This window comes from Bombus terrestris, chromosome 12 (genome assembly GCF_910591885.1).
Source record: "Bombus terrestris chromosome 12, iyBomTerr1.2, whole genome shotgun sequence".
Classification (NCBI taxonomy): Eukaryota; Metazoa; Arthropoda; class Insecta; order Hymenoptera; family Apidae; genus Bombus; species Bombus terrestris.
In genome coordinates, this window is record NC_063280.1 from 1,035,970 (window position 1) to 1,063,432 (window position 27,463).

The following is a 27,463-nucleotide window of genomic DNA, read 5'->3' on the forward strand; positions in this document are numbered from 1 at the left end:
CCTTATGTAATACGTAATCAGTGGCGTCGATAAATCGTCGCGTATGTACAAACACGTAAGGTATGCAAACTCATAAAAGTTCTCATACGAATGGAACGAAGCGAAAACAGTCTACTTAATACGTATATTTGTTATAGAAAAAATATTTAAAAAGAAATAAAAACTAAATAATCTATAGAACGTATAATTAATTCTTTACTTATAAATTATCGCTTAAATAAAACCAACAAAGTTTAAATTTTAACGATAAAATGGCTCGACCATTCGAATCGCGCGCCACCTGTTTTGAAATCGATCGAAATCGATTTCCGATAATCATGAAAGAAACGACGCATAAAAGAAAAGAAACGAATGCTACTACGATTTCTTCTGAATTATAGTTTACAAATGCACGAACAACTCACGCTATCGTGTATTCCGAAAAGCTAAGTACGAGAAAAGGTTAGTAGATGCTCTGTAAAGAGAATGCACTCTTCAGTTCGACCGGTGAACTGCACGCCCTGGGCGATCGATCAGTGAAAGTATGGAGTACAAAGTGGCACACAATCCTCGTCTGACTTGATATCTGCCGATAAATGTAATTCACATATTTTTCCGTGCACAAGGCAAAAAACGATTCTGTGTTCACACAAAAACCATGTACATATGTATAAAAGGTTCCCTCTTTACATAGTAGGCATGTACAACGCTACACAGTCGTATACTACGTGTGTGTACACACGAGTACGCTTATATTGTAAACAGGTTGTCCGTCCGTCTCACTCTAGTGCGCGCTAAGCGTACTCCTGTCCAGCGTACCGTGACGAATGACGACGCGGATAAGGAAACTCACGATTGCGGCCTCCGATTTCCACGTGGACATGCGTTTCACGCACACACTATTGGTCATTATTCGTTCATCTTTGCGAAGAACTAAAAATCTTGAATTAATTTTAGCACGAACGCCTCATTCGAAAAGAAAGCAGCAATGAAACGTCAAGCATATACTGAGAAACGAAATGTACTGTTATATCTGGCGTCCTTCGCGCATATCGCTTATTCGTCACATAATGGCAAGAAACGTAACATAGCCTTTCAACTATTTCGTTTCTGAGAATACCTTTAGTTCGATTCGCGTGTCGTTATATACGAAGAATGATGCCCGCTAAAAACAAAAAACATTCAAATTTCTCAATTGCCACGTGTTCCTGCCGCACTGCCCGCCAAAAAAATTTAGAAATGAAACCTCCTATTTAGACACACAAACGTCACTTTACCTTAGGAATGAAGATCACTGATTCACACGGAGCACATTAAGGCAATAACGAGCAAACGAATTTACCTACACGAACACTGCACTCTTATCCAGCGTTAGTTGAAAATCACCACGTATCAGGACGCCCCTGCACGTACGATTCTCGCATTCCATGAGAAACACGGACGCACTCACACAGACATGAAACAGGTTGCTCCTCGCTCATCCGTTTCACTCCAGAACGAATTTCTACCGCCAAGCGGACCACGATATTTTCTCGAGCCAGCACGTAGGACGAACGAAGAAACAAAGGACAGGATTGAACGCAAATGTCAATATGTACACTACAGCTTTTTCACCAGATAAACGGATTGCATTCCTCATACGTAAAGGTACCTTTGCATCCACCTTTTTTCTTTATTTATTCGTGCCTAAAGACTTCTTTCCTTTTTCGTTCGTGCTCCGTTCATATGTCTTAAAATCAACACCGGTGGCGCGACAGAGGTTAGAAATTGTACTCCAGCAAAGTCCATCGGAATGTTGTCAAACGATGAACGCCAGATGTTTCGGTGTTTCTCGGGCGAGTCAGTTTCCGCAATAGTTTGTACAGGTTTGCGTGACACGGTTATACGGCTGTGCTATAACTCCGATTGAAATCACTGACGCACCGGTTGGGAGGTTAGGTCGCTACGGACGCCTCCTCCTCCGCCTCTCTGGCCGCTTTCTCTCTCTCACTCTTCGATTACGATTGCACTCGCAGAAGGAACACGCGGCATCGGACCAACGAAACGTTTTTCCCGCCACGTGATATACGCACAATCTCCGCGATACCGATCGAACACAGCCAGTTAGAAATCAAATGACCAACCGAAAACAGTATGACCGTGTACGCAAAGAAGTGAAACGTCAAGAGCCTCCGTACGCTTTACCGAGCTGGCCGTGGACGGGCCTCTTTGCTTGCTGACGTCATCGCTTGCCCGCCGGCATGAACTTCGTTGCACGCACGGAGAGTGCCGAGCCGAATACCACCGGATTTGCACGAACCTGCACGATCGTCCTCGCCAGAACTGTGAGTTGGGCGTTATCCAAATATATCAACTTTTATTCCAATTATTATTTTTCAACCTGTATAAAGTAGATTTGTTCGTTTTTAATCAACGTTTATTTTACTAACATGCGTTTCAAATAAATAACTGCTACATTAAAACTCGTCGAATACAATAACAAAATTTAATTACAAAATTCCATTGTTTCCGATTTCGAATTGCTTTTAACCAAAATTTATTTGAGGTACATTCTATTTTAGTAAATTCGAGTTTATATATTATTAAGCAATTAATAATTTGATAGAATTTTAAAATTACTTGTCTATTTTTTAAACATTTTTCGAATGTATATGTTTTTAGAAACAATAAGTGTTGTTTTAGTTATAATTGAGTTAGTAAATTTTTATTCCATTAGCGCAGATTTGTATTTCTGTGTCTCATAATTTTTTATCCACTATTTCGAATAAAAAGTGGCCAACTCTACACGAAAGTACTCGCGTTCTCTACCGCGTGCCTCTCGTTCTTCCTCTCGTTTCCTCTTATATTTCGCTTCCTCTCGCCCAGAATGTACTAACCATACAAAAGACGTTCGTTTCTTCGGCGACGCTGCACCGTTTCGTGCCAGGCCGATCGCGCGAGGTCGTGCGGCTTTTTCGTGATTGGGGGAAGTTGAGGTAGATAGGAAGATATCGCTTCGGGCACAATCGTAAGATAGACAGTTTACATGAATTTCGGAAGCTACCTGTTTGATTATGCTCTTGCCTATCGTCATTGTATACCGATTAAATATTTTTCTTGATATTTCTATACCGAAATTATAATTGTATAGTATATAAATTGTTAAAACAGATTATCGATATGAATAAAACATTACGATAGACTTACTTATAGAAATGAAGTTTTAAAGATTCAGAAATTCTTAACATTCCAAGCAGTTGAGATGTCGCAATCCGATAGAAAAAGCATTGTCTTGTTTGGGAAATAAAAGTGTAATTAAATACGTTTGCGTTCGTGGAAACACTCCTTTCGCTTTCAACGACTCCCATAATTGGTGAAAAATTCTGTTATCGCTATTCCATCAGGTTCGATGGAATTTAAATGGAACTGCTCGTCTCCAGGAATCCACGAGTTCGAAGTCGACCCCGTAAGACCATGTGACACTGTCTGCGAATCAGGAAACTCGTTTCAATCTAATCTCTAAAAAAACGTGATTCTTGTTTGACTCAGCGCACACGATCGGAGGTAGAGGAATTCCTTCTCAATAAAAATGTTCGTACACAGTAGGATCTTCTCGGATTCTTTCAACTCCTTTTCGTAGACTTTGATAAAAAAAAAAAAAAAAGATCAAATACCCGATCTGAACGCACAATAACCATCCGAGCTGTAGAAGAAACCAGTTTTTTTCTATGAGCCGTCATTTCGAAATCCAACGACCTACGATTAGATATGTTTACAGGAGTATAGATACATCGTAATTTTGTTTCAATGCATCACTGTTTTCACGCGTCTAAATGAATATGAAAAAAGTAGTAACCTTCCGGCTTTTTAACGACTACTTGAACTCTTTCTAATCATTCGTGAAAAATAAATATGCTCAAAGGCCGAAAGCAGTCAACGCATTCATATCTGACGATCCTTTTCCCTCGAATGCCCCGAGCTATGTGACCTGGAAACTTGAACGAAACCTTTAGAATTTCCGGGGAGGCAATTTCACCGATGGTGTATCTTGCGTGCTGCCGTATGCAACTGTGCCACCGACACGCGGAGTACGTTGCGGAACAATGGCAACGCTTAATGCCGTCTGACTGACTGCAATTTGCATTTCTCTAACCGGCATCTCTATCTCTGCAAATAGGCCCCGCCGAAATCGCGTCGATGCATCGAAGTCCGCTTAATGTCTCCGTAATACTCCGTTATGCATTCCTTTGAACCGATTTCCGACCAAAACTACATTCTAACCGAAAATTGCGTAGAAACGGATACAACTTCCGTTTTGAAAATTGGCCGGCTGAATATTGATTTGATGATATATGTATGTAGGTACCTTTATTATTTTGCTTCCAAACGATCAATATAATTTTTCAATTCAATACATCAAATGTGACTCGATTGACTTGTCGATGACTTAAGATATTGGACATTTCAAATCTGAAGCCTGCTGGCATGAAACTTTTACTTGATACTTTCTTTGCAATCTTTGTAAATATGTTAATTTGTAACATAGAATTCGTATTGCTAAATTAATAAAATATTAATGTACAGGTGAAACACAATATAATTGGAATTAGAACTATAAGTGACACCTATGTGTTGTAGCAGCTATATTCTACGAACTCTGTCGATAAGCTGTTTAACGTTCACTAAACTTTGTTGTACAGTACCTTTTGCAAAGATAGGAATTGGAAACTAACTGTAACTAATTATAAACCTACGCAATATTCGCGTTTCATAAAGTACACCATTCTTAAAAAATGATTTATTTTACATTAACTTCACAAATACAGTTCGTAACTTCGTATAGCATTAAATTTGCATTCTAAACGATTATTTGTGTGAAAAAAAAAAATGGGAGAATGGAAGGATTGTGAGAAAAAAACAATACCAATGCAAAACAATTGATTTCGTGTTTTATTTCGTCGAACGTAATGGAATCCAAAGGAAAATGCCGAAGAGGATGCTGGAGCTTAATTAGCGTATGTCGGGGACCGAACGTCACGAGATCCATTTCTTTCTCGTATTTTTCAGAATTTTGTTTGTCTGCGGTTGAATCTCAGCAGTCTCCGCCTTCTGTATAACCCTAGTAATGAGAGAAAAAAACACACACACAGAGAAGGATAGGAAGTTAGCTGCCGAACACCCTAGGCCCTAGGCTAATCTCTTATAACTGGAGTGGCTCATTTGCAGCGGGAGTCGCAATGCTCATCGAGGAATAAAAAAGAGACCGAAGAAAAAGGGATAAGTAGAGAGTAATGCGTATACGAGAAAAGGGCAGGCAGTAAATAAGGGAGAAAGAAAGCGGAGATAAAGCTGGGCAGGAGGGTGAGTTAGGGTAATTGGCACCAAGCCCTTTTCCCCGTGTTAGTAACCGCGATACACCGAGAAAAGGGAATTTTGATTCATTTAATATCTTGGACAGAAACGAAGCCCCTCTGCTGGAATAATAAATGCGTCCTGTATTTATATACGAAGCCATTACTCCAAGAGTCGCAAAAGCCTCGTCGAGTTTCCTTATTTAATATTTACAAGACGTTAAACGTTTAACATTCATTAGAAAATAACGACCTCCTTGTTAAGTGAAAATTATTAGATTGTTAACACGAAGAGAGTTTAAATATTGAAGTAAAATAAAATAGCCTGGAAAACGAATCATCTTAACGCCTGACGAACCGCAAACTTTTTACACCGATGAAAGAAGGTTTTAGCGATCTCTGGGCAAACTTTGATACCTACTCGTTACAATGCAAGCATGCATCGGACAATATGTTCGGCTTGTCCATGGTGCATTACATTCATTCTCATAAAAGCGATTTCATTCGGATTCGGTATAACTCAATGTGGCAATCCGGTGTGCACGAGCATTCTACAATTCCCACAGGAACTCACGTCCGCAAATCGTGGTGAGATTTCGTTTGATGTATTTTAGCAGTGGGAACCCTTCGACGAACGTCCTTTATCGTAGATCACAGAAATTATTTAAGATCTACATGGCGAGATTTTGTAATATTTTATAAAACATAATTTCGTGATAACAGAGTCGATGCTACTAAATTTCACGTTAAAAGGATGAAACGATGAAGAAAGGTTTGTCTGAACGATTTATCTTAAGAGAATTTTCATGAAGCGAAGAGAAGAAGAATCTCGACACAAAATTGTCTGTAGTGAACAAAGGAAAAGGGAAGAGCGATCTGCTTTGTATCGTTACAAAAGAGAATAAAGCCGGCTATAGGATGGCGTAGTGGGTGACATATTGTGAATATTCGAAACAAGAAGATGGAAGTCGAAATAGATCCTCTCTAGAGAAGGCACTATTGAAAAACGGTATACGTAGTTCGTTCGAGGGTTTGTATCAGAAACCATCGCTCAGAACTTTACCTCTTCGAGATACTCTTGAACGGTGTATAGATCTCGAATATTGAAATTTAAAGAGCGTCATTGGTTTAAATATAAATCTCCTGATAAATATAAATCTCCTGAGCCTTTAAACTGTTTCATAAAAATTTAGAAGTAATTTAATTACATTAAGTACATTAAACAAATGAAACTTCCATAAAATTTTGAATAAATATTTACGCCAAGAAATTGATTTAAAGTTACAATTAGTAGCCCGGCTGTAACGAATGAAATTGATCAAACAATAAAATCGATTAGTCATTTGTTCCCGTGAAGGTTCCGGTACGGTTGGCAAATCTTCTTTCGGAGATAAATCTCGGAGAAACATTACGCGAATGGGCGAGTAGTCGAACTCCTTAACAAAGAGTTCCCTTACAGAGCACGCAGTCTATAGCAGTATCAAGGTTTAACGAATCTTTTTAAATTCACGGAGCGCGTCCCCTAACCATTTGGTCTCGCAGTTTTCTTCAGTTTCCTTCCTCTTACTCTTTACCCATACTACCACAGTTTTTCCACTCTCGTAGTCCAAGCCTGTATCGGCGTATCAGCAAGGGGCGTAACCCTAAGGCAAGAGTAAACCCGATTAGACGGTACACTAAATCTCATTCGACCAGCCTTCATTGTTAAGTGCTTCTACCGTCTTTCATTCCTCGTAAAAAGCGTTCCATGGTTGTCGCCATGCGACGCTCTGTCTCGCGGAAATATTCTCGTATTTCAGTTCTCCCAGAAACTTTTATACCGTCCGACTCTTTTGTTGTATGGTAGTCGATATTAACGGACATTAGCCATGGGCGAATTAATAAACTTTAATTAAACGATTATTTTATCTATTACGAATCTCTCATTTAGGATTTTCATATTACGCGTACCAATATTTCTAATAAATTAAACGATTTTATCTTAAAATTTTCCTTTAAAAACTCCAATGTATTTAAGATTAACAATCAGGTGCAGTAATGAAGTATATTCAATTATCGCATATAAATTAATGAATTTACCAATAAACATGGTAATGTATCAATATGTATACCGATGTTTGAAAAATGTGGGCATAAATACCGTGGATTTTAGCGCTACGATAGGAGAGCATTGGTTAATATCTAAGACGTACACGAAAAATTTCCCGAATTGATAAATATTTTCATAAGCACTAGCACAACATCGACTAATCGTTAACGAGGAATGTTGCAAGCCTGATGCACTAGTTGTTGAAACCATCGCATCATTAAAAACCGCAAAACCCTTAATAACGAAGAGATAAACTGCAAGTTGTAGCTACGTAACCAGGTGGTAAGAATTCGAATCGTATGTATCACTGTCATGTAAATTGGTTTCATTCTCTCAGCGTATTCTCTTTCACCGTTACATGTTCCTGTTGTTTAATCGTTTCTGTGCTACCCTTGCCGATACCACTGGGAACGCTACATGATACATGCGGCAAGTACGACTTCTTCTGTCGAAAATACGTTTTCGTACATCAAACCATTTAAATTCAATTATCGTTCTTCAAAATATAGTAAATACCATTCGAAAATGAATAATTATAGACCACATCATTTTTACTATCAAATGTACAATTTTCTTGTTAATTTTGTTAAAACATGCACAAAATTCGACAAACATTTACTACAGTCTCATTAGGTCCTTTAAGTTAGAATAGAATAATACAACTAAAAAATTAACGAGATATGATAAATAAAAAAGAACAATTGTACTAGTAGTGAGGTATAGGTAGTAGAGTAGAGTAATTAAAGCGCATGATAACCGAAGAAAAGAAAGAATAAAGCAGCATGCTTAGAGCAAAAGCAAAGCAACGTTGGTAGTTGTAAGCGATGAATGCTCACCTGGTCCCCGTCGTGTCCTTGCCAGCTGTCGTGACTCTGCAATGGAAGGAATAATATGAGTACAAATTGTAAAGCTGCGTTCTATTAACGTATTAAAGAAAATAGTACATGGAAAAACTTTGTTCGAGTAACTGTATGTATCTCATTCTTGTCCCATATGAAAAAGAGAAGAAAATATCGTTGGAGATTGTAATATCGGTAAATACTTCAGCGGACAGGCATTACTGCCAAATTTCGCAGTGTGTTCATGCCAAATGTTCTGAAACGTATTTTATTTGCGGTAGGACAAAGAGTTGGCGTAGTATCCACCTGTGAACCGACATCGTCATCCAATTTTCCACTCCACTATCTCGTCCCTACAGAGATTTATATCCCGAAATTTAGTCTATGATCATTCGCGTGATTGCATCTACGAAAAAACGAACTGCATTGTCGACGAGAGGAAAAATTTAATCAAATCATTCTTTTTGCCAATTCGTGAAAATAAATTGACATTCGAGGGCAAACAATAATATAATAAATACAAATGAATGTATTCAATATTTTATAATATATTTTTCTAAAAATTAAAGAAAACAATTATTATCAACAAAATTCGTTTCGCTGTTAAAAACAGTTTTCTCCCGTGTTATTTCAATTACACGTGTTATGATAGGTAATCTTTTTTTCTATTTAGATAAACATGATTTTACCCGGAAGGTTGTAATTCTGTTACGGTTCATTAAATCGGTGTAAATAATATCAGAAACCATATAGACAGCTATTTTATCGGATATGGAGGTCGACCAATACCGGAAGTATAGACGGCGGTCGCTGGGTTAATGTTCAACCGCCTTGTTAGATTTATGGTGGCAATATAGGCGTCGCGGAATACGTTGAACATTGCGTCCGTGTGCTACAAAGAGATTCAACCTAGTATTCATTATGACGCATATCCGATATGCGTTGAAAATTTTCAAAGATTTCATATGGTGTATTACATTTTAACGTACAACTTTCACAAGATTTAAACTCATAGTCAAGATATTAGGATGATAATTTATGACAGCAAATGTGAGAAATATAGTAATAAATTAAGCAAATTGCACGGAATAAATGTAAAAGAGATGAGTTGAAAAAGTATACTGGAAAGACCGGAAACTTTGGATACCTTAAGAGTCGAAAAATCCGGAGGACTGAGGACCGCGCAGACCCCAAGGATACCGAAGTACTCAAAGATCCCGAAACTTCTGAACACTCATCTGGAAACTTCAAGATCCTGGAGGCTTCGTTGAACTATGGATTAGGTGAAATTCTGCGTGCATTACGTGACATACATTACTGAATTTTTATTAGATTCTTTAAAAGCTTCCGTATCACGATCGTATACATTATTTACTGTCACTAATATCGAACTACAAAAATTTAGCATCATTTGTGTTGTATAATATCTTATATGTTGAGAGATAGAGAATCACTGCAGTTTATGTTGAATTAGACGGATATGGAGTATATCGGGGAATATTGAGTCTCGCGATTTCGAATTATCTCTACCGTGTTTACTACTGGTATCAGATTCTATTGTTTCAAACGATTAATATATAACAAGCTTACGTACAAAATAACTTCTGCTAGTTATTAGTAATATCTATTAATAATTTTTACATTATTATTATTAAGCAAGCAGAATATGACAAATCTGAGTACCTTGTAATAGGTAAAAATCTTTTCTTTTTATGCTATCAATTTGCATTAAAGAGAAGAACACAAATTCGGTAAAGCGTGTAAGCTGACGATAACGTATCGCATCCAAACGTGCAAGGTGTAGTGAACGCGATACAGATACGCCGAGGAAATTATTCCCATGATGAGGGTTGCTACCTTTCAACCAGTTAGTATCAAAATCCCATTACAAGACGAAAGCCGTGCCTCGAGCGAATTCGATGGCTTATTCGGATAATACCAATATCAATTTCATGTTGTTGAGAAAAAGAAACAGACGTATGAACTTATCCATGTTATCGCGAAATGTCGAATTCGAAGCAACCGAAAAGTTATACGAGTAAGAGTACACACGACGATCGTTAACAGTACTACATTACTATCATGATATACATTTATTCTGCTATTTACGTAACAGAATATTCCTTGCTTATATTATCTTCTTCTCTCTCGTCATTAAGCACGACAGAATAAATATCTAAAAATGAGGAAAACAAAAGAGGAGAAAATTACGGATCTACAAATTACGCAGCGGTTGAAAATTTGATTATTTAACAGAGGTAAACACCGCGTAAAACTTAAGTTAAAGGCTAAAGTGTTCGTAGAGGAAATTGAAAAACATTGACCTTCAACTTTATTGCTGCGAGTCTATTTATTCAGAGCCATTTCATTATTAATTTATAAAAGCAATATATTTCTGTTTGCGATATTAGGTTGTATATAAATATGGCAAATATATAATGAAAATCGCAGTCAGATGTAGGTATTGTATATGTTGATATTTAGCACAAGATATTTAAATCAAAATATCACATTATTATTACGTTTCAGTTTACGCGATAAATTACAAATTCAAATTTAATTAAAGTCATTAAGTGGCGAACAAATAAACAAGTGGACAACATTAACTAGACTTTGTAAGATATCTTTTTGGTCATTATACTTTTAGCAGATGGGTTTACAAAGACAATCCTTTCCGGCCAAACTTAATTGCAAACTTCCTAATTGGGAAAATTGGTACATTCGTAACTTTCGACAGCCACGAGGATGATACCTAAACTAACAACGTTCCGAACTTTTCTCGTTTACGATTAACTTTATCCACGGAATACCTTACTTTAATTGCAAAGATCTTATGTACATTGCGCTTTATCTTTGTCGCCTAATTTCATTGGCATGTGCTGAATTTATTCCAATTAAATCGATTCGATTAATACTAATATACAAATCTTCTTTGAATCATAAATTCTGTAATTTGGTGCATAAAGTTACAATTGAAGTTACAGCAATTCCGTACCATCGTCAAGTAATAAAAGAACAAAAAAAGGTAAGAAGTTGGACGCGGGTCTCATTTTTCATTGAAGGAACGACTTCCTGCTCTCCTTTATGTAACATATAATAGTTTTCAAGTGGCATAGCAGCAGACACCTACGCAGCGTCATCGTTCGAAGATATAAAAAAAGCACTTACTTTTTAACGACTTCCCTTTTTACATTTTATTGACGCCCTTCTACCCTTGGTCGTTCGATTTTTAACCTGAGACTTATAAACTTGCATGCTTCACGTAACAAACGAAACTTATCCCTCCGTCGTCTTTTTAATGTTTTTACCGTTCGAAGGTCGCCAATAATCCTACGATATACCGAATAAAAGAAATACATGCATATATTGTATCGATAAATTGCAGAGAAACGACACAATGTATCGTATGATAAGTTTAAATATAAAAAATATTTATTAAAGTGTTCTAATGAGAAAATTACGTTACACAGGAAGTCGTTTCCCTTGGTGAAAAATCGTAAAGATTTATCGCTAATAAAAGGTGCGACGACTTTACTAAACGGTCGAACTTTGGAGAGTCATTTTACTCCCTAAACTTGAGTTACCGTAGCTAAAAAAAATACGTATCTATTATTTTCGGCTGTTTTTCAAGCCTACAAAGTTTTATTCAAATCGTAGCCGAATCGTTCGCTACTTTTTCTTGTAAGGAATGTGAGCAGATTCTCGGAAATAGCTAAACTTACAATGTACTTTGCTAAGTTCTAAGACCACTATTTAACGACTAAGGAAACTAGATCGACAACGGAGCATTAAAACGGACCGATACGGTAGAGATTTGTTTCTATTAGATACTATTTGCAGCAGCGAAGTCATCAGCGACGACCGAAAAACTTTTTATCACCACGAAAACATGTTGGCATTTCTGTTCATTCACTTTGGAATGTTTAGGATTGCATAGAGATAAAAAGTTTCTTAGCCATCGCTTTTGGCATATTCGATACGCGAGAAGTTTCTCAAGCAAGAATTTCACCTTCGAATTTCGCTATACGAGCTGGGTATCGTGATACGAAAGTTTTGTAGCTTCTTCTTATAATGAAGTTCAGCTTCTATAGGCGTTCAATCTCGTTCGAATCCATTTAACTCGAAACAATTTTCGTTTATTTATGGATATAAGAAAGTCATAAAAGAAAATAGTAGTTACGTAAAATTATAGATAAAATATAGCGTTCATTAACTTTATACGATCTTTTACGAGACTCAGGCTGAAACAGTAGATCTGCGCGACAATATAATAATTTCGAGAACCTTTCAACACTCATGGCACATCGAGCTTATACTAAGATATAAATTTTGTTGTAGTACTAAATACCATACAAGCCCGAATCTCAGGTATGAAATTGTCATGTTGATCTGAGCCCGTTTCACTCGTTGGATGTATTCTAAACTAGTTGTAACAAATAAGGAGTTCTCGTAGAAGTTCCTTAGCATCCAGGAATTCTGCCTTATCTCGCAAAATCAATTTTATGCGTAATCGCAGGGAGGACCGAATATTTTGGAGTGTTCGTGATTTTCAAAATGTTAAGAACAATGCACCTCTGAAATTTTTTATGGCCCCATCAAACACCTTCCACAATGTTATACTCCTTCAAAAGTTCTAAATTATTCCCAAACAAATATCTCTTCCGCTAATATCGACGATTAAAAAGTTCTTCTATTCAAAATTCAACAACATTGACTGGGATATCGCTAACAAGCCAAGCGATCACAAATTGTTAAAATTTGTAATAACTGCTCGTCAGTAGCTGCAGAACCTCTGGAGGACAATTTATTTCGTAAAAAATGAATAAAGCCATCTGGTCACGTGAGAGGCCATAGAGCAATTGCCCCCGTGTTGTTACGACGATGGGATTACAGAGGTAACGAGAAGCTCGCAAGAAAACAGAACTGAAGTGTCCAAGGGGAACGAGAAATTCGCAAGACCTCGTAAATTCAGTTTTACAAGGACCTTCAGGAAGTTTCCACACGGTCGAGAATCTCGCGTGATCCAGTATGGTTGGCCAACGATACGACCGCTTAATTATGAACACGCGGCAATAATTAATTGAGGTGGCAACCACGCCTCACGGCAAACATAGGATTGTCCGCCGAGGTCGTGAGACCACTACTCTCGACCTTTTCCTTCCTGCAAATTATTAACGGTCCTATCTCGTTGCGACCACCCCCCCCCTTGTCCTTCTCTGCTTCTTAATTATATAAGTCGCCGCACCGTCATTCGGAACTTCTGTCGTTGAACGACTTGGGATCGCTTAGACGTTATAATTGGAACGCATGAGGGTGATCGACGTTATCGATCTATTATATAACGAGGTCTACTTCAAGTTCGCCCGATAATTATGTGGAACGCTTTTATCAAGAATACGGCGTCGTAAAGTTATTCGAACAAGAGAGATGAAGGAAACGTTTCTGGTTTTTGAAAATCAATTCAGTGGATCGCGTCAATATGATGAAAAAATTGGTACAGCAGAATGATTTAATTTCTGGATCAAACAACCTTCTTAGTTCTCAAATTTTTAAGTATCTAAACATTCAACTTAAGAAAAGAAAAACAAATTTTTCTAAATGTTATGTGCTATCGAGAAATATTTGTTTCATGGGAAACACTCTAAGCGAAGCATTGTGTTGCATCGATATGATGAAAAAATTACGGATAAAAGCTATTTCAAATTCTGCTAAAAAGAAAGAACAAATGTTTTTAAAAATCTTGTCCGATCTTGAACATTCTTTCCAAAAAGAAATGTCTGTCTTACAACAATATGTTTGTCTTTTAAGAAAGAAGGAAAAAGAAAGGGATTTCTATTCATCGATTGTCATTCATTTGGATGAATAGCTGAACGGAAAACAATCAAAGAAATCCTTGCGTTGATACAATGGTCATTCACGCTTGTAATTCATTTTGATAAAAAGTCCATTCGCTGAATAGTCGAACGTCGGGTCAGAATTATGCCCGGGCCAATGAATTATACGACCATTTCCGATTGAACGACAGAAATAATTTATTGCTGCCTATTGCTGATTCTGAAAGTGAAGCATCGTTGTTTTCGAGCTCGTCGTGATGAATTCACCGACCCCTCAAAAAGTATCTGTTCTGTTATTATATACCGCATTCTGTAAAAAAGAAACAGAAAAGAAATTCAGCTAATAAAACGACGTTCGCTCAACGACGTTAGAACGCTTTATAGGTTGTTTATTCTCGGCGACTATATTCTTTACGACTTGATAGATGTACCTTATGTTCTTCTCTTCCTGATCCGCTACGAAGTGCTAACGCAATATGAAAGATTCGAAGGTTTCGGAGAGAGGAAGGAGGACCTGGAAAAGGTACTTCGATGTAAATAAAATAACGTATTTTTTTCACTTCGTTACCTCGATATCCATATAAACTTACTACCATAAACTTTCCCATTTTATTCGTTCCTTTGTACGTCCACTAGGAAACACATACGGTCTTTATGTTTGCAACTTCATTACTCACAATCAGTACTTCTACCCTAAAAATTTGTATTTTTCTCATTTTCAATTTCAGTTTTAACACAGATGAACATCGCGCTGTATTGTTCGATACACGAAACGCTCTGTGTCATGTATTATGGCCCAACTGTTGTACATTGCACTGTTATGTGCAGAACAAATGAAATAACGCGACGCCATGAAAAAAAGGGAAAAGGATACGAAGGAAAAACAGGAGCAGATCTGTTAATCGGGACCAAGATACACGAGAAATAATTTCGAATGTACCGGCTTGTGATAGGATCAAAGGGAAGCAGTTAACGATGGATAGTGTTACTCGTAATACACTCGACGTGCTTCGTAAATCGAAAGTACAGTTCGCATACTCGGCTCAAGCAACGGACCTTGAATAATCCTACTTTCCTGGTCAACCGCACGACCATCATCCTATTCATTGTTCGTTAACGAGTCCCTCGCTATTTTGGACTATTTCACCTTTTGAATACACGTACACAAGCACGCTCAAGCGATCGGATTCTCTTTGTCGCTCGTGCATATGTTGAACAATCAATCATAAACATAGTTTATGGAAGGAAACGTTTTGATTTTACTTATCCTATAATTGTATTAACTTCGAAATTTTTCCCAACATTGAAAATTAAATATTTTTTCTTTTAAATATTTTTAAAATTATTTTTTTCAAGCGAGCAATAAAATTATTCTACTTGTCAGACATGTTTCTGAACGCCAAACAAGCGGCAGCGTATCAGTATACAATTCAAAGCTCGTCGACGTAAAAATAAAAAAGGGAAGAACCAAAAAACATTTTTGTTTATCGACAACGCGCAACGGATAGAAGGGAATTTTTTTACACGTCCATAAAATTCTGCGCGGTGAGAATTATTCGATAAAAATTATAACGTCCAATATTAAACACGGAACCAAGTCGCCTGTGCATGTTTTAATAATAATTCATGCCGTTGCAAACAGAATGAACAAAATCCTACGGAAATCGCTCCAATAAATCGTATAATAATTTTGCTTCTAATTAAAATTTCCCCGTTTTGATCGCGTGTATGTTCTGAATATGTTCTACCACTGAAAACAAATCTATTTCATCGATTCGGATCGAAAATAGCTGTAGACAGTTCTCATTATGAATAAAATCTGAACATAAATAAACACAATAAAATTTTAATATCGCAAGATCTGAATTTTTTCTTATACATACATACATGTATAAAATTTACTTTTCGATCACACCATTTCATTAATTACTTCAGGATTGAAAATCGATAATTCATGAAGATAAACCACCCACAATTTTTGAAGTTTGGTCTTGGAGAAAATACGAAATATACCAACTGCTTCGGGGCAATGCGAGTTTATGTCTGCCATGGGGGTGGTTAGCAAAACAGTCGTGGACAGGTTCGCGTTTCAGGAGCAATAAAACGCAGGTCCAGCGTCATCGTTAGCTCGTCATTCGGTATCGAAGCAACGAAGATCGATACCGGCTTTCTTTACGATTATGGAGAACCGCGGTTATGAAACGGACGTAAAACTCTCGTTACAAGGACGTCGAATCATTCTAGGTAATACGTACAAGCTCCGCAACTTTCGTTACGCTCGTTAATTCCTTCCGCGTATACCGACGTCCAGAAGAGGGTACCTTCGTTATTTCGTTTCTTACGACGCGATTCGTTCCTTTGTCTTTATCTGTTTCCATAATCTGGTATGGTATGACATATTCTACGAGAGTCATAACAAAATGTTATTTCGTGAAAAAAGAGGAAAATAGAGAGAATTCACGTGACAACTTTTACACTTAAATCAACGGGAGCTACTGATGACTGTAAGGGCGTGTTCTAAGGTCATTGACAAATGTGATCTTGTATCGAGTAACGATTAATTCTCGAACAACATCGATAAATTTATCATCGTTGCAAGCATTGACGCGCCAAGAAAAGCCCAAGACGGGGAAGGAAAAGCTGACTCTCCTATCCTAACTTCAACCTATCGCCCACACGTATTCAACCGCTCCTCGTGACCGCAATTTATTGCAGTATACATTGAAATTCATCGACAATGCAACCAAACAGAAAAAAAGAGAAAAAAGGGAAAAGAGAAAAAGGAAAAAAGAGAAAAAAAAATACCCAGACTTGCGTGCACGCTATTGTTTCATCGATGCAATGAAGTGGTTCGAGGGATATGCCTGACCGTGTTCTGAGCTGAGAAATCTATAGCCGTTCAAGGTATCGACAACGAAACAAAAAATGAATACAAGAAATGAGGAAAATAAAAAAGGATGAGAGGGGTGGAACAATGAAAAAGAGCAGGAAACGTGCAGCTCAATATTTTGTTGTCACCATTCTGTGAATGGCCGCTTTTTTCGTTTGCTTCATTGGCTTCATTGTTCTACCGATACGAGCTTCATGTATACCGAAACTTTTATAGTATTTAAGTTTTATTGATACGCGTCTAGTAATTCGCGTAGAAAATCCAAATCGGGGGAAAAATTGGCAATAGTTAAGCCGACGAGATCCTTTTTAATGCAGATATCGGTCTGATCATTCCTACAAATTCTCTCTGAATAAAATTTATGAGTGCCGTCGTAAACGACAGAGCAAAGGTGTTTCGTTTGTCGCGTTTAACTGTACCGTACTTCGGCCGCGATTTAAATAATTCCAATTTAAATCCCGTCACGTTTTAATCGCCTACAGAAGACCCGGAGTATATTCAACGCGGTGAATCTTAAATACGGAGACGTTCAGAATAGAGTAGCTTCGCCCGATTAACGAGAAATCTGCCAATCGTTCGTAGTAAGATTCTATCTTAATTATCGTTCAATGTTCAACGACTGGCTACACGCAAAGCTTTCTTTTATCGTTAACTACGAAATAAAATGCACAGTCAGACACGGCCTCCAGACTTTTCATCCGATCAACCAAACTTTCTCCGCGCTCGTTAATGTCGTTCGATGATAAAGCGTGTAAAGCATTAAACGTTGACACGAAACAAAATTACAGTGAATTCGTCGAAAATTGCCTGGAATTAACGTGGTCTTGTTTGGCACAGTTTATAGAGAAACCTTCGTGACGCGGCTCATCCGACTGACACGAAACACCAATCAAGAAAAATTTGTAGAAACAATTTTAGCTAGCAATTGGATTCCCTATATTATCTACGAAACGTGGGCCACAAATTCCTTGGAAATGTTTGGCTTTAATTTGTCAGTTTAAATTGGACTACCCGAGACTATCGTGGGAATTACTTTTTTCGCTTCTGTGTGTTTAACAATTAAATATTCTAATGATTTATCTCGTAATGGAAATCACTTCGAATATGTAAAATACAGGTGTTAATCTTTTCTCTCACGTTAGAATAATTTTTCAGAGAAAGAAAGTTAGAATCGTCCTCCGTCTATCTATCGACATAAGCTTCCCTCCTTCGAATATTGCAAAAATGTCCAGTATCCCGCTGACGCGACTTCTGCTTTTTCGCATTGTCGGTCTAGTTGGGCACCGAATGTTTACAGTGTACACTTTGAGCAGCAAGCTTGCCGATGTGATGGCCGACACACGACCTTCGCCATTTTCGCCCGTTTACTATGGAATGCAATTTCGTGCCGCGCCACCGGAACAACCTGCACGACAGATTACCGCTTTGTTTGCCAGTCCTGGTACTTCGAAACGCAATAAAGATCTTCGCCACTGTCGCGACGCCGGAATGTATGCATCGTGGATGCCGATGTATCGCAAATCGGGAAACGATAGCGTTTAATTCTCTCGAAACACTGTGCACGGCCGATCTATCTCTATTTTTTCTCTCTACTCCCGACAGACTGGCGTTTTAATTAAACTTCCCTGAAGAAATCCCGCGGTGACGTTATGCGTCGAATCCCATGTGATTTGTGGAGGGTTGATATAATTTGAAAATTTAGGTACTTTAAAAAAAAAACAAGGGAGAATATCGAATTTTTTAATTAGATCGCGGATGTTTATGCGCATTCATAATTTTATGAATACTACTGAAGAGATGGAACAAAAATGGAAATTCGTTTCATGTTTCAAATATCGCAAGTATCTACTTTATTTGAGATATTCTATACATTTGTGCACTTATATTTATAATTTAATAACACTGAAATATATGTATATTAATTTGCAGCTGCGAAATGGTATTCATACAAAATCTCTTCTACGAATACGCGTGCATATTCTGCCCTCCTTAATTAAAATGTTCTATTTACCGTTTCGAAAAATCCGGAAGAACTAAAATTTCATTATTTTTTGTGCTGTTTATATCTTCCTTCGTTTAATTTAAAATATTTATCCACTATTTCGTAACAACATGTATATAATATAACTTTACTTGCAGATAGAATATTTTAATCGAGGACGGCAGCATTAATTGTCTAATGTATGAATAAGCAGAAACTAATCTTCTGTAGAAATTATTCAAAAGTTCGCGGAAGTTGTCAATGTTTCAGTTTTAATTACGTTTGAATTTGAAAATCGAAAAGGCGCATGGAGTAATAGATTATCGGGTGCGGCAAACACGCGGAAAATCTCGCAACAGCTACACGGCGGAAATAATGGAAAAATTGTTGGGCTGTGGAACAGCGATGGGCATACTCGCTGACGAGACATACATACGGTCGTTACAATTATCGGTAAAAACAACGAGGGAACACGGAGATGGCGTGGCAAGTCGTTAACCGGCACGAGAAACGAAATTGAATTCGAATTGATTTTGGCTGGGCAGCAAAATTAAAAAACGAAATCGATTTGTCTTCAATTAGCAATGCCCGCTGGAGCGCGGTAACGAACGTACTAGCTCCAACATGAATTTGTTGTTAACGGATACGCGGTTCTGTCAAGCGGAAAAATTCACATTCCTCCTTTTGTGAAAATGTTTGATGTGATTGTCAATAACTTCCATCCTAGAAACCTACGCAAGTTCGGTCTCTTTGTTACAAATTTCTATCCCATATTTCCACCAGTCTTTGATGTTTTTCAATCGATTTTAATAGAAAATTTTAAAATACTTTCCCATAGCGAGCATACAGCAATTCGGTTCGCGATCAACGATTCAATGCATACAAAGAACCGAACCGCTTTGACAGCCTAAAAAATTGTTTGCTTTTGCAACTAGTATTGCAAATGTGACGTTGAAGTTTCAAATCAAACCGCGTAAATCACGGTGCGCTTTTAATCGCCTAAAAAGCACAGACACAAAAGGAATAATTGTCTCTCGACTACCAGTTGGTTCCAGGACGTAATTCCAGTTCAATCTCGGCAGCCAATCAAATACTCTCGCGACAAAAGGATACGGTGACCACGATGACCAGTATGGTGCATACAATCAGGATATGCATTTGCTATGTATGCAGTTTGCAACAATTTCATGGCAGATTCACGTGTGTCCGTAACAACACAGACATTCAATGTAAATCGAGTTTGGTACGTACAAGGCTGACGTAAAGGGATGAAGATGAAGGGTCATCGTGCTCGATCAAATTTCCAAGCTGAATACTCAAAACTACGTATGTAACGCGAAGCACAAAGGTTCGTTATCAGGGAATATTACCTGCCAGCCTGAGATTGTTCCCTCCTGTATCCCAAGGGACAGAAGGCGAACAGAGAGGAGTTAATGCCGCGTCGACGTCTGTCAACCGTGTGAAACGCTAGATTTCGAAGCTCTCAGTCTATCGTTGGTATGTACTATGTGATACCTATCGTTAGTACTATGTGATAGCTAACGTTGCAATACAAAAGTGATCATTGCCCGAGAGCTAACTGTTTTATTGACATCCTTTCAATATACTGTAATTTCAAAGCATCAAACTTTCGAATTTTCAATCTTTCAAACTTTTAACCTTTTAAACTTTTAAATTTACAAATCTTTTTAAACTAAGCTCTTCAAAATCTCATTTAGGCTATAGAATAGTATATATTTTATAAGAAGAACTCTAAGCGAAGCATTAAATAATGGAAAATCGCAGTGACGTATCACACTTAGGACATCGACACTTTAATCATGTATTTCGCTTTGTATGGTAAATTGTTCACTTATGAGAAGTATCCTTTCTTTCGACTGTCATACGTGAAATTAGCAAGTACTGAAAAATTTCTCTATAGTCGTCATTTACAACCTGATAGATAATTGAAGTTATATAGCTACATATTTTTAAAAGTATCACTTACTCCAAGATGCAAAAGTTTTATAATATCATGAAAGTTTACGGAAGAAATGTAGTAACCACTACGATGAAAAGCCACGTGACGGTAGAAAGTATTTAAACAAACGAGACCAAGACATAGCGCGTATTTGACGTTTGTGCCTCTTCTCTGTGCAAATAACTTTTGTTCTCCTCTGACCTTGGATTATTTGATGTTACCGTATGTATACTCCTTGAATTCATCTTTATTTACACAAGAATATAAAGTAACCTTGAAGTAAGCTCCAAGAAAGAAAAGTCATATTTCTCTTTTTATTTCAGTTGATGAAATAAAAATACCTTAAATGCCGTAAAGAGTTGGAATGGGTCTCACGAAATTAAATATAAGCTTCCTTTGACAATATATGTATATCGTAAGTTAGTTTCCGCGGTTTACCGCGATAGAACGATACGAGTGTCATTCAGTAACGTTTCCCATGATTTCACTAGTCGTATACAAACTTTGAACAAGCAGAAGTGGAAGTTGTAGAAGCGAACAGCAAGCTCATGAATAACTGTGCCTCGATGGCAACCCCGAGTGTTAGAGGAAGTCGTAGAAACCAGGAGTTACATTTATCACATTCAGCAACGTACTCAACGGTGCAACGGCGAATGGGCATTTCGTCGATAACGACGCTCTTTTCCACGTCACTTCTCGTCAGACGGTTTACAGAAATTGTGGAAGGTTTCTCTATTAAAACATTAGGTTTCGATACGACTAATGGCCAATTTCTGTTTCTACTAAAACGCTTTCTCGTCGTTTCACCGTTTATATAATTCAGCACTTTCATCTTGACGCAAGACGAATAGAAGCATGTACAATTAATAATTAAACAGCTCAATCGCGAGTTGACGTATAAGCTTTTGTGGAGTTTTACTTTTTAGTGCGATAACGGTGGCTATTTCGTGGAAAACATAATTATCGCGCGTCATTGTTCTTTCATTTTCTACGAAACTCTTTCGTACGAAATGGCAAGTTTATTCCAGCAACGAACGCGTTAAAATTCCAACCATCAAGAAACTATTGATTGTAAAAGTTTCTTATGCAATGTTGATGCAGGAAAGTCGAAAGGGCCAACGTTAATATCGAGTATCCGTTGTTCCTTTCCTTTTGAAAGTAGTTTCCATAAACGTGACGTGCTGGAGAACTTTTCCACCGGGCAAACAAGTTTTCCTTCTCTTGTTTTTTCTTCGAGTCGACGTTGCTTATTTGACGCTGTTTCGCGTTATATACTTTCCTTGGCATACGCGGTATTAACATAAATAGTCGTTTCACGAAATCCCGTCGAGCTTGAAAGCTTCGTCGGAGAAAAAGGGAAACATTCCACGCGTTACCAACCAACTCGGGGATCCATGCTTAATGTTACTTATGCTCGACATATTATCAAGAAAACAGACGCGAAACTTCAATCGACGTTCAAGTTAAACTCCACGAAATTGTCGTCGAACTTGTAGTCTACAAAAATAAAGGAACGTTCCTGGGCGATACACACAATATCTACATATATTCACGATTTTCATTTGCATCTATATTCTCTATTTCGTTCAGCATAGCATTTTTCGATAATTGTATCTCAATTATGTATTTTTTCTAACCACATCCTTCCCGATATCGAAATAATACAGCTATGTTGTTAATTTCTGAGGTCGACTAACAATTTCGATAGTTTCACTTTAAACAAGTAATGATCGAGTTGACTGGATTTTCCTCGAATGAACTTCGAATCGTACCACGTATTTCGAGGGTCCAACAGATGGGGTTGCATCGATGAAAGCTGTTCATTGCCAACAGGACAGACATTGATACTCTCTTAGACATTGTCAGGAATCCCCGAGAGACGCGAATTCTCCGATGATGCCTCGACTTGTTCAAATGGAAACTCGTCTTCGAAACTTGCACCATATTCCCTTGCTGTATCGCTGCCTGCAGTTGAATGCGGATTTGCTGTAAATTCGTGATCTAACACAATGCATCTGACACACGTAAAATCACACGATCCTAGATTTCGTAGCTTCATTGCGAATTTCGTTATAGAGAAGCAATATTTCCGCCCCAATTAATTTCATCCGAACGAGAGCAAAAGTAGGATTTAATTGTGATAAGTACAAAGGTTGAACAAAATTCCGGTTGCTCTTGTTAAAATCAATAGAATAAACAGAGAAAACCCATTTCTATATAGAGGTCCATTTCAATAATATAGAGATGAATGTATTTCAAAAAGTATATCAAGCAGGAAAAGCTTTATCAGTGAAATATCCTTGATACATTCACTTTTTCATTCTCTCTTAGAATTTGACCAACTCTGTTAGCTCTTGTATATATACAAAACTTGATATTTACTTGGAGTTAATTAATTAGTATGTAAATGCTATAATAAATGCAATACTTTTTGTAGACACTATAATTTTACACCCGATCCCAAATATTAATTCTTTCGTTTCGCGTATAAATTTCGAAACAACCAAGGCAAGCGAAACGAGAAGCTTTATTTGACACGATATAGCTTCTTATCGAAATAAATTTCTAAAGCGGTAATCTCCGATGCATTGATCAATCGGGTAACCGACTAATGTCCCTTTCTCCTGACGATGACTAGCGCCATATAGCCGTTTCCATGGAAATGTGCGTGCAAAATTTGTATCTCCGGCGAAGCCCAGACTGCTGGAAATTCGAGGAAAGCTCTCGTTGAATTATGAGCCACTAAAGAGGCTCTGCATGAGTCGTTCCCACCCTCTATCCACCCTTTATCCACCCCCGGCCCTCTGGTTGCCCCGCGTTTCTTCTCTTTCTTTCTTCTTTCCTTGTTCTCATCCGCGGTCGGACGGCCATGTATTCCGGTTTGCAGGTGGAAAACGGAGAAACGAATTTCCTCAAGAAAACGCATGGCTCCACGTTAATGGATACATTCGTGATGCGTCGCCCGCGCCCCTTCGTCGCTCCGCTCGTGTGCTACGCGATATTTCGTATTTTACTTTAATTCCGGCCAGGTTTACCGCCGCGCGGATAAAGAGGCCACCAATAGTCGCTCCGCTGACTATCTTCTTCTTTACCTTTCGTGCTTCTATTTCTGAGAACGCGAGTACTTGTCTCGTATCGTCTATCACGTCACCCTTCGCGAAACGCTAATAGTTCGTGTCCAAAAGCATTTTCCATGGTTTCTCTTGAGTAATAGGGAAAGTCTGGTGGGACAATATCGTTTAGGGAACATCGTTTAACAATGGAATGTTGCGTACCTAAATTGAAAGCATTATATCTAACTCTGATAATCTTTATTTTCTTCCACTAGATTTCGATATTTTTCATCAAAATATTTATCAATCAAATCATACAATTCTCATGTCAAATTAAATCACTAAGTTATAGATCTTGTAACTTAAATTCTTTTTAGAGAAAGGTATTTGCAAATTGGGTCGATATAATGAACAATGTATTTTCTACTTGAACTTAATAGTTTTTATGTTGAATACTCCAGGATGTTCTATAACATTATTAGAATAATAACTTCGTGAAACGTTATTATCTAAAAAATCAAGAGGTTTAATAAGAATCAGCTTTACCATAAGTCTTTCAATTATAAATTTAATGACGATTTATGTTCTTTCTAAGAGACGATTACTCCAATTAGACTCCTCAGCTTATATGAATATTCTATCGTATTATATGGTACCTTGATTGCTCTGAACATCGATTCGCGTATCAAAGTAATTCGCGTATCAAGGTACTTAGTCAAACGACTGTGTTTGACATATGCGGTTCCCGATCATTAATAACGTTATTGCCATGCAGGTTCAATTCAAAATCGTAGCACGATAGCTCAGCCACCACCACGTTTAGGATGTCCGTTTACACTCGCGGACAAAACTACTAGCTAGCACAGAACTTTGATCGCAGAGCGGGATGAGTGATATTGATGACAGTGGGACGTGTTTCATGAACACGACACGCAACGAAATCGCGCTGTTGTTCAACGCCGGTTGTTCGCGGTCTTTTCTTCTGCAGCACGTTTTTATTTTAACGTTTATTCAAGAGCATCAAGAGACAACGCACAATTTCTCGCGCGGTATCGATGCCTGTTTATGAGGTTAGCGACACTGAGCAAGTCTGAAAAAAGACACTGTAACCTAGTTCGATGAAACTGCCATTATCCTGGAATGGATGCATTTTATGGCAAATTTTGCGATGTTGAAGATGGAGGGTAGATCGTGTAGATAAAAACTCTGGAAAACATCTAAAATATAAAATATTGAAGTATTGTAAAACTTCTAGGAATCTTTTATAAATATAACATGTGCTTCGTACGAAAGATTTTGAAATCTCATTAGCACTGCAATCGGGCTTGTCTATCGTGATTGTATTGGCAAAGTATGAAACCAACTTGAAAATATCCAAAAAAATTAGAAGATATGTATTACAGATATATATTTTCCAGAGTTTTAAAGAATAATTAAACAGTCAATTATGCATTATATTAATAAGCCACCAATATTTAGTGGAATCACCTTTATCAGTGATTATATGTTTAAGATGACTATTAATGTTGTATACTGATTCTTTACTGAATATATGTTTGCAACAAATGTCTTGTAATTTCTAAGTACATTTTCAGATTGACTTCTTTATCGATATCTTTTGTATTAGGTATTAGCCATTGTATATGGAAACGTGTACGTTGTTTAAAAGACATACTATATTTCAAAGGGTGAGAATTGGGTAGCATTTTATTATTCATATTATAGTTTCAAATACCGTTATTAAAAATGTACAAGGCACGCTTCGGATGAAAGCTCGTTTTTTGTTATGAGAAAACTTGTAAAACTGCTTAATCTATGTATAGAACTATACGAAGTTACAAAAGATGCGGCTGTTTATGACGAATCTAATGATTGACATTAAACTCAAAATCAAATGACAAACAAACGTTGCGAAAGTAAAATGATTCAAGAGCTTCGACGGAAAGCTGCTTATCATTTTAGTGTTAATTGAGAGTCTATGCGTTCTGCGTATTCGATTTATCGACATATTGAAAATTCCCTATATACGATTACGCCTTACGTGTATGCCGACTATTTGCACCTGCATTACCTGCATTTCCATTCAGTTTGAAACTTGTCCATTAATGGTATGCTTATGAACTTCCGTACGTTTAATCTTGTTAGTATTACAACTATTTATAATACTTAATGAAATATATCCTGTTTAGTTTAAAATATATTTAAACTAACAAGAAAAATTCTGGAAACATTAGTAATTCCTTGATTTCACTTACATAACTTCATATTTCGTACTGGCTGTAAACTTCATAGAAGTTTCACTGCCAGACTTATTAAAAGAGATTTTATGCCTTTCACTATCTCTACCCAGGATTCCTAGCGTGTCAACGTTGAAGTAGTCTGCTTATTCTCGCAAAATTTCCAGAACAAATCGCCCTCAACGTTGGGAAACGCATTCCATAATTTCGTATCCAGCCAGATGCCTCGCGGATAGGTCCATTTGCTCGTAAAGCCGCTCAAATTGGTACACGCACGCGCACCCACCGCGTCTTATTTACGTGGCTCAAAGCTAACAACTTTTCGTAACGTTACGGAACATTAGGGGCACGTACGTTCGCAAAATACGAGCGTAGAATTCCATTAATTCCCGTTCGCACGGCAGTCGCCCCATACACAGGACGGCTTGTCTCTTAAACTGGTGCTAAAAACGCTCCTTTGAATTTCAACTCGCCACGTTCTCGTTGAAACTTTCAACGCATTTCGTAGTATGCAGCGAAACGTGGAACTTTGAAATTTAATTTCTTGCAACCAAGTTGATCTCACGACGCGACGAAACGAAACGTAAAAGTAAATTTAACTTTTATCTTTGTATTTATAAATTGTCCTCCTTTTTAAAATTTCGACACGAGTATGTTTATTATTGGTAATAGTTTGTAATTGAAAACAGTCGATATTTTAATATCCCTTTTGTCTCATCAACAGGTAATCTTTATGGAGAAAGAAAAACGCATGGATCAAAGGCGGACACACGAATACAACGTATACAACGTATACATATCAGTCGCTCTGATGGCTTCTGATGCAGATGACGTGCAGATTAGTGGTTGCATCAGAGGGTTCTTGCTTTGAGACATCCAGTTAAAGTGCTTCTCCTCTGCCCGATGCATTTCCGGATAATTTAGATCGTGCAATGCTCCCTCTGTCATGTGCTTACCGCTACACATATATCTGCATATGTAAGGGTAAGCTCGTTCATCAAGTCGTTGACGTATGATAAAATTGTTTACCGTCGTTGTCTTTTAAATTCATTTTGGTATACCGTTAGACGTAAGTACAATTAGGAATATGTTTTAGAAATTAAACGTATGAGATTTTCATTAATTCTTTCCTTTATGATTTTTTAAACCGTGATTAACGGAGTGTTAACTATTTATAGTTGTAACAACATATCAAATAGAAAATATAAAGATACTGTGTATAATTTATATTTCCCGATCCATGTTGAAAAACTAAAATGTTTAAACTAAAA

At 37.5% G+C, this 27,463-nt stretch overlaps 1 protein-coding gene and 1 long non-coding RNA gene across 26 annotated transcripts in view; one reads left to right on the top strand and one right to left on the bottom strand.

The window, feature by feature from the left end:
* Positions 1-27,463, bottom strand: part of LOC100643982 (disks large 1 tumor suppressor protein) — a 542,862-nt gene that overhangs the window by 137,183 nt on the left and 378,216 nt on the right. For all 25 annotated transcript variants that reach the window (XM_012314498.3, XM_012314493.3, XM_012314492.3 and 22 more), the window contains one exon: positions 8,235-8,270. In XM_012314498.3, coding sequence (XP_012169888.1) covers positions 8,235-8,270 — 36 coding nt within the window. The remainder of the gene's footprint in view (positions 1-8,234; positions 8,271-27,463) is intronic.
* Positions 1,776-27,405, top strand: LOC125386079. The gene is made up of 2 exons (XR_007225931.1): positions 1,776-2,303; positions 26,917-27,405. It is a non-coding gene; the product is annotated as an uncharacterized LOC125386079 (long non-coding RNA).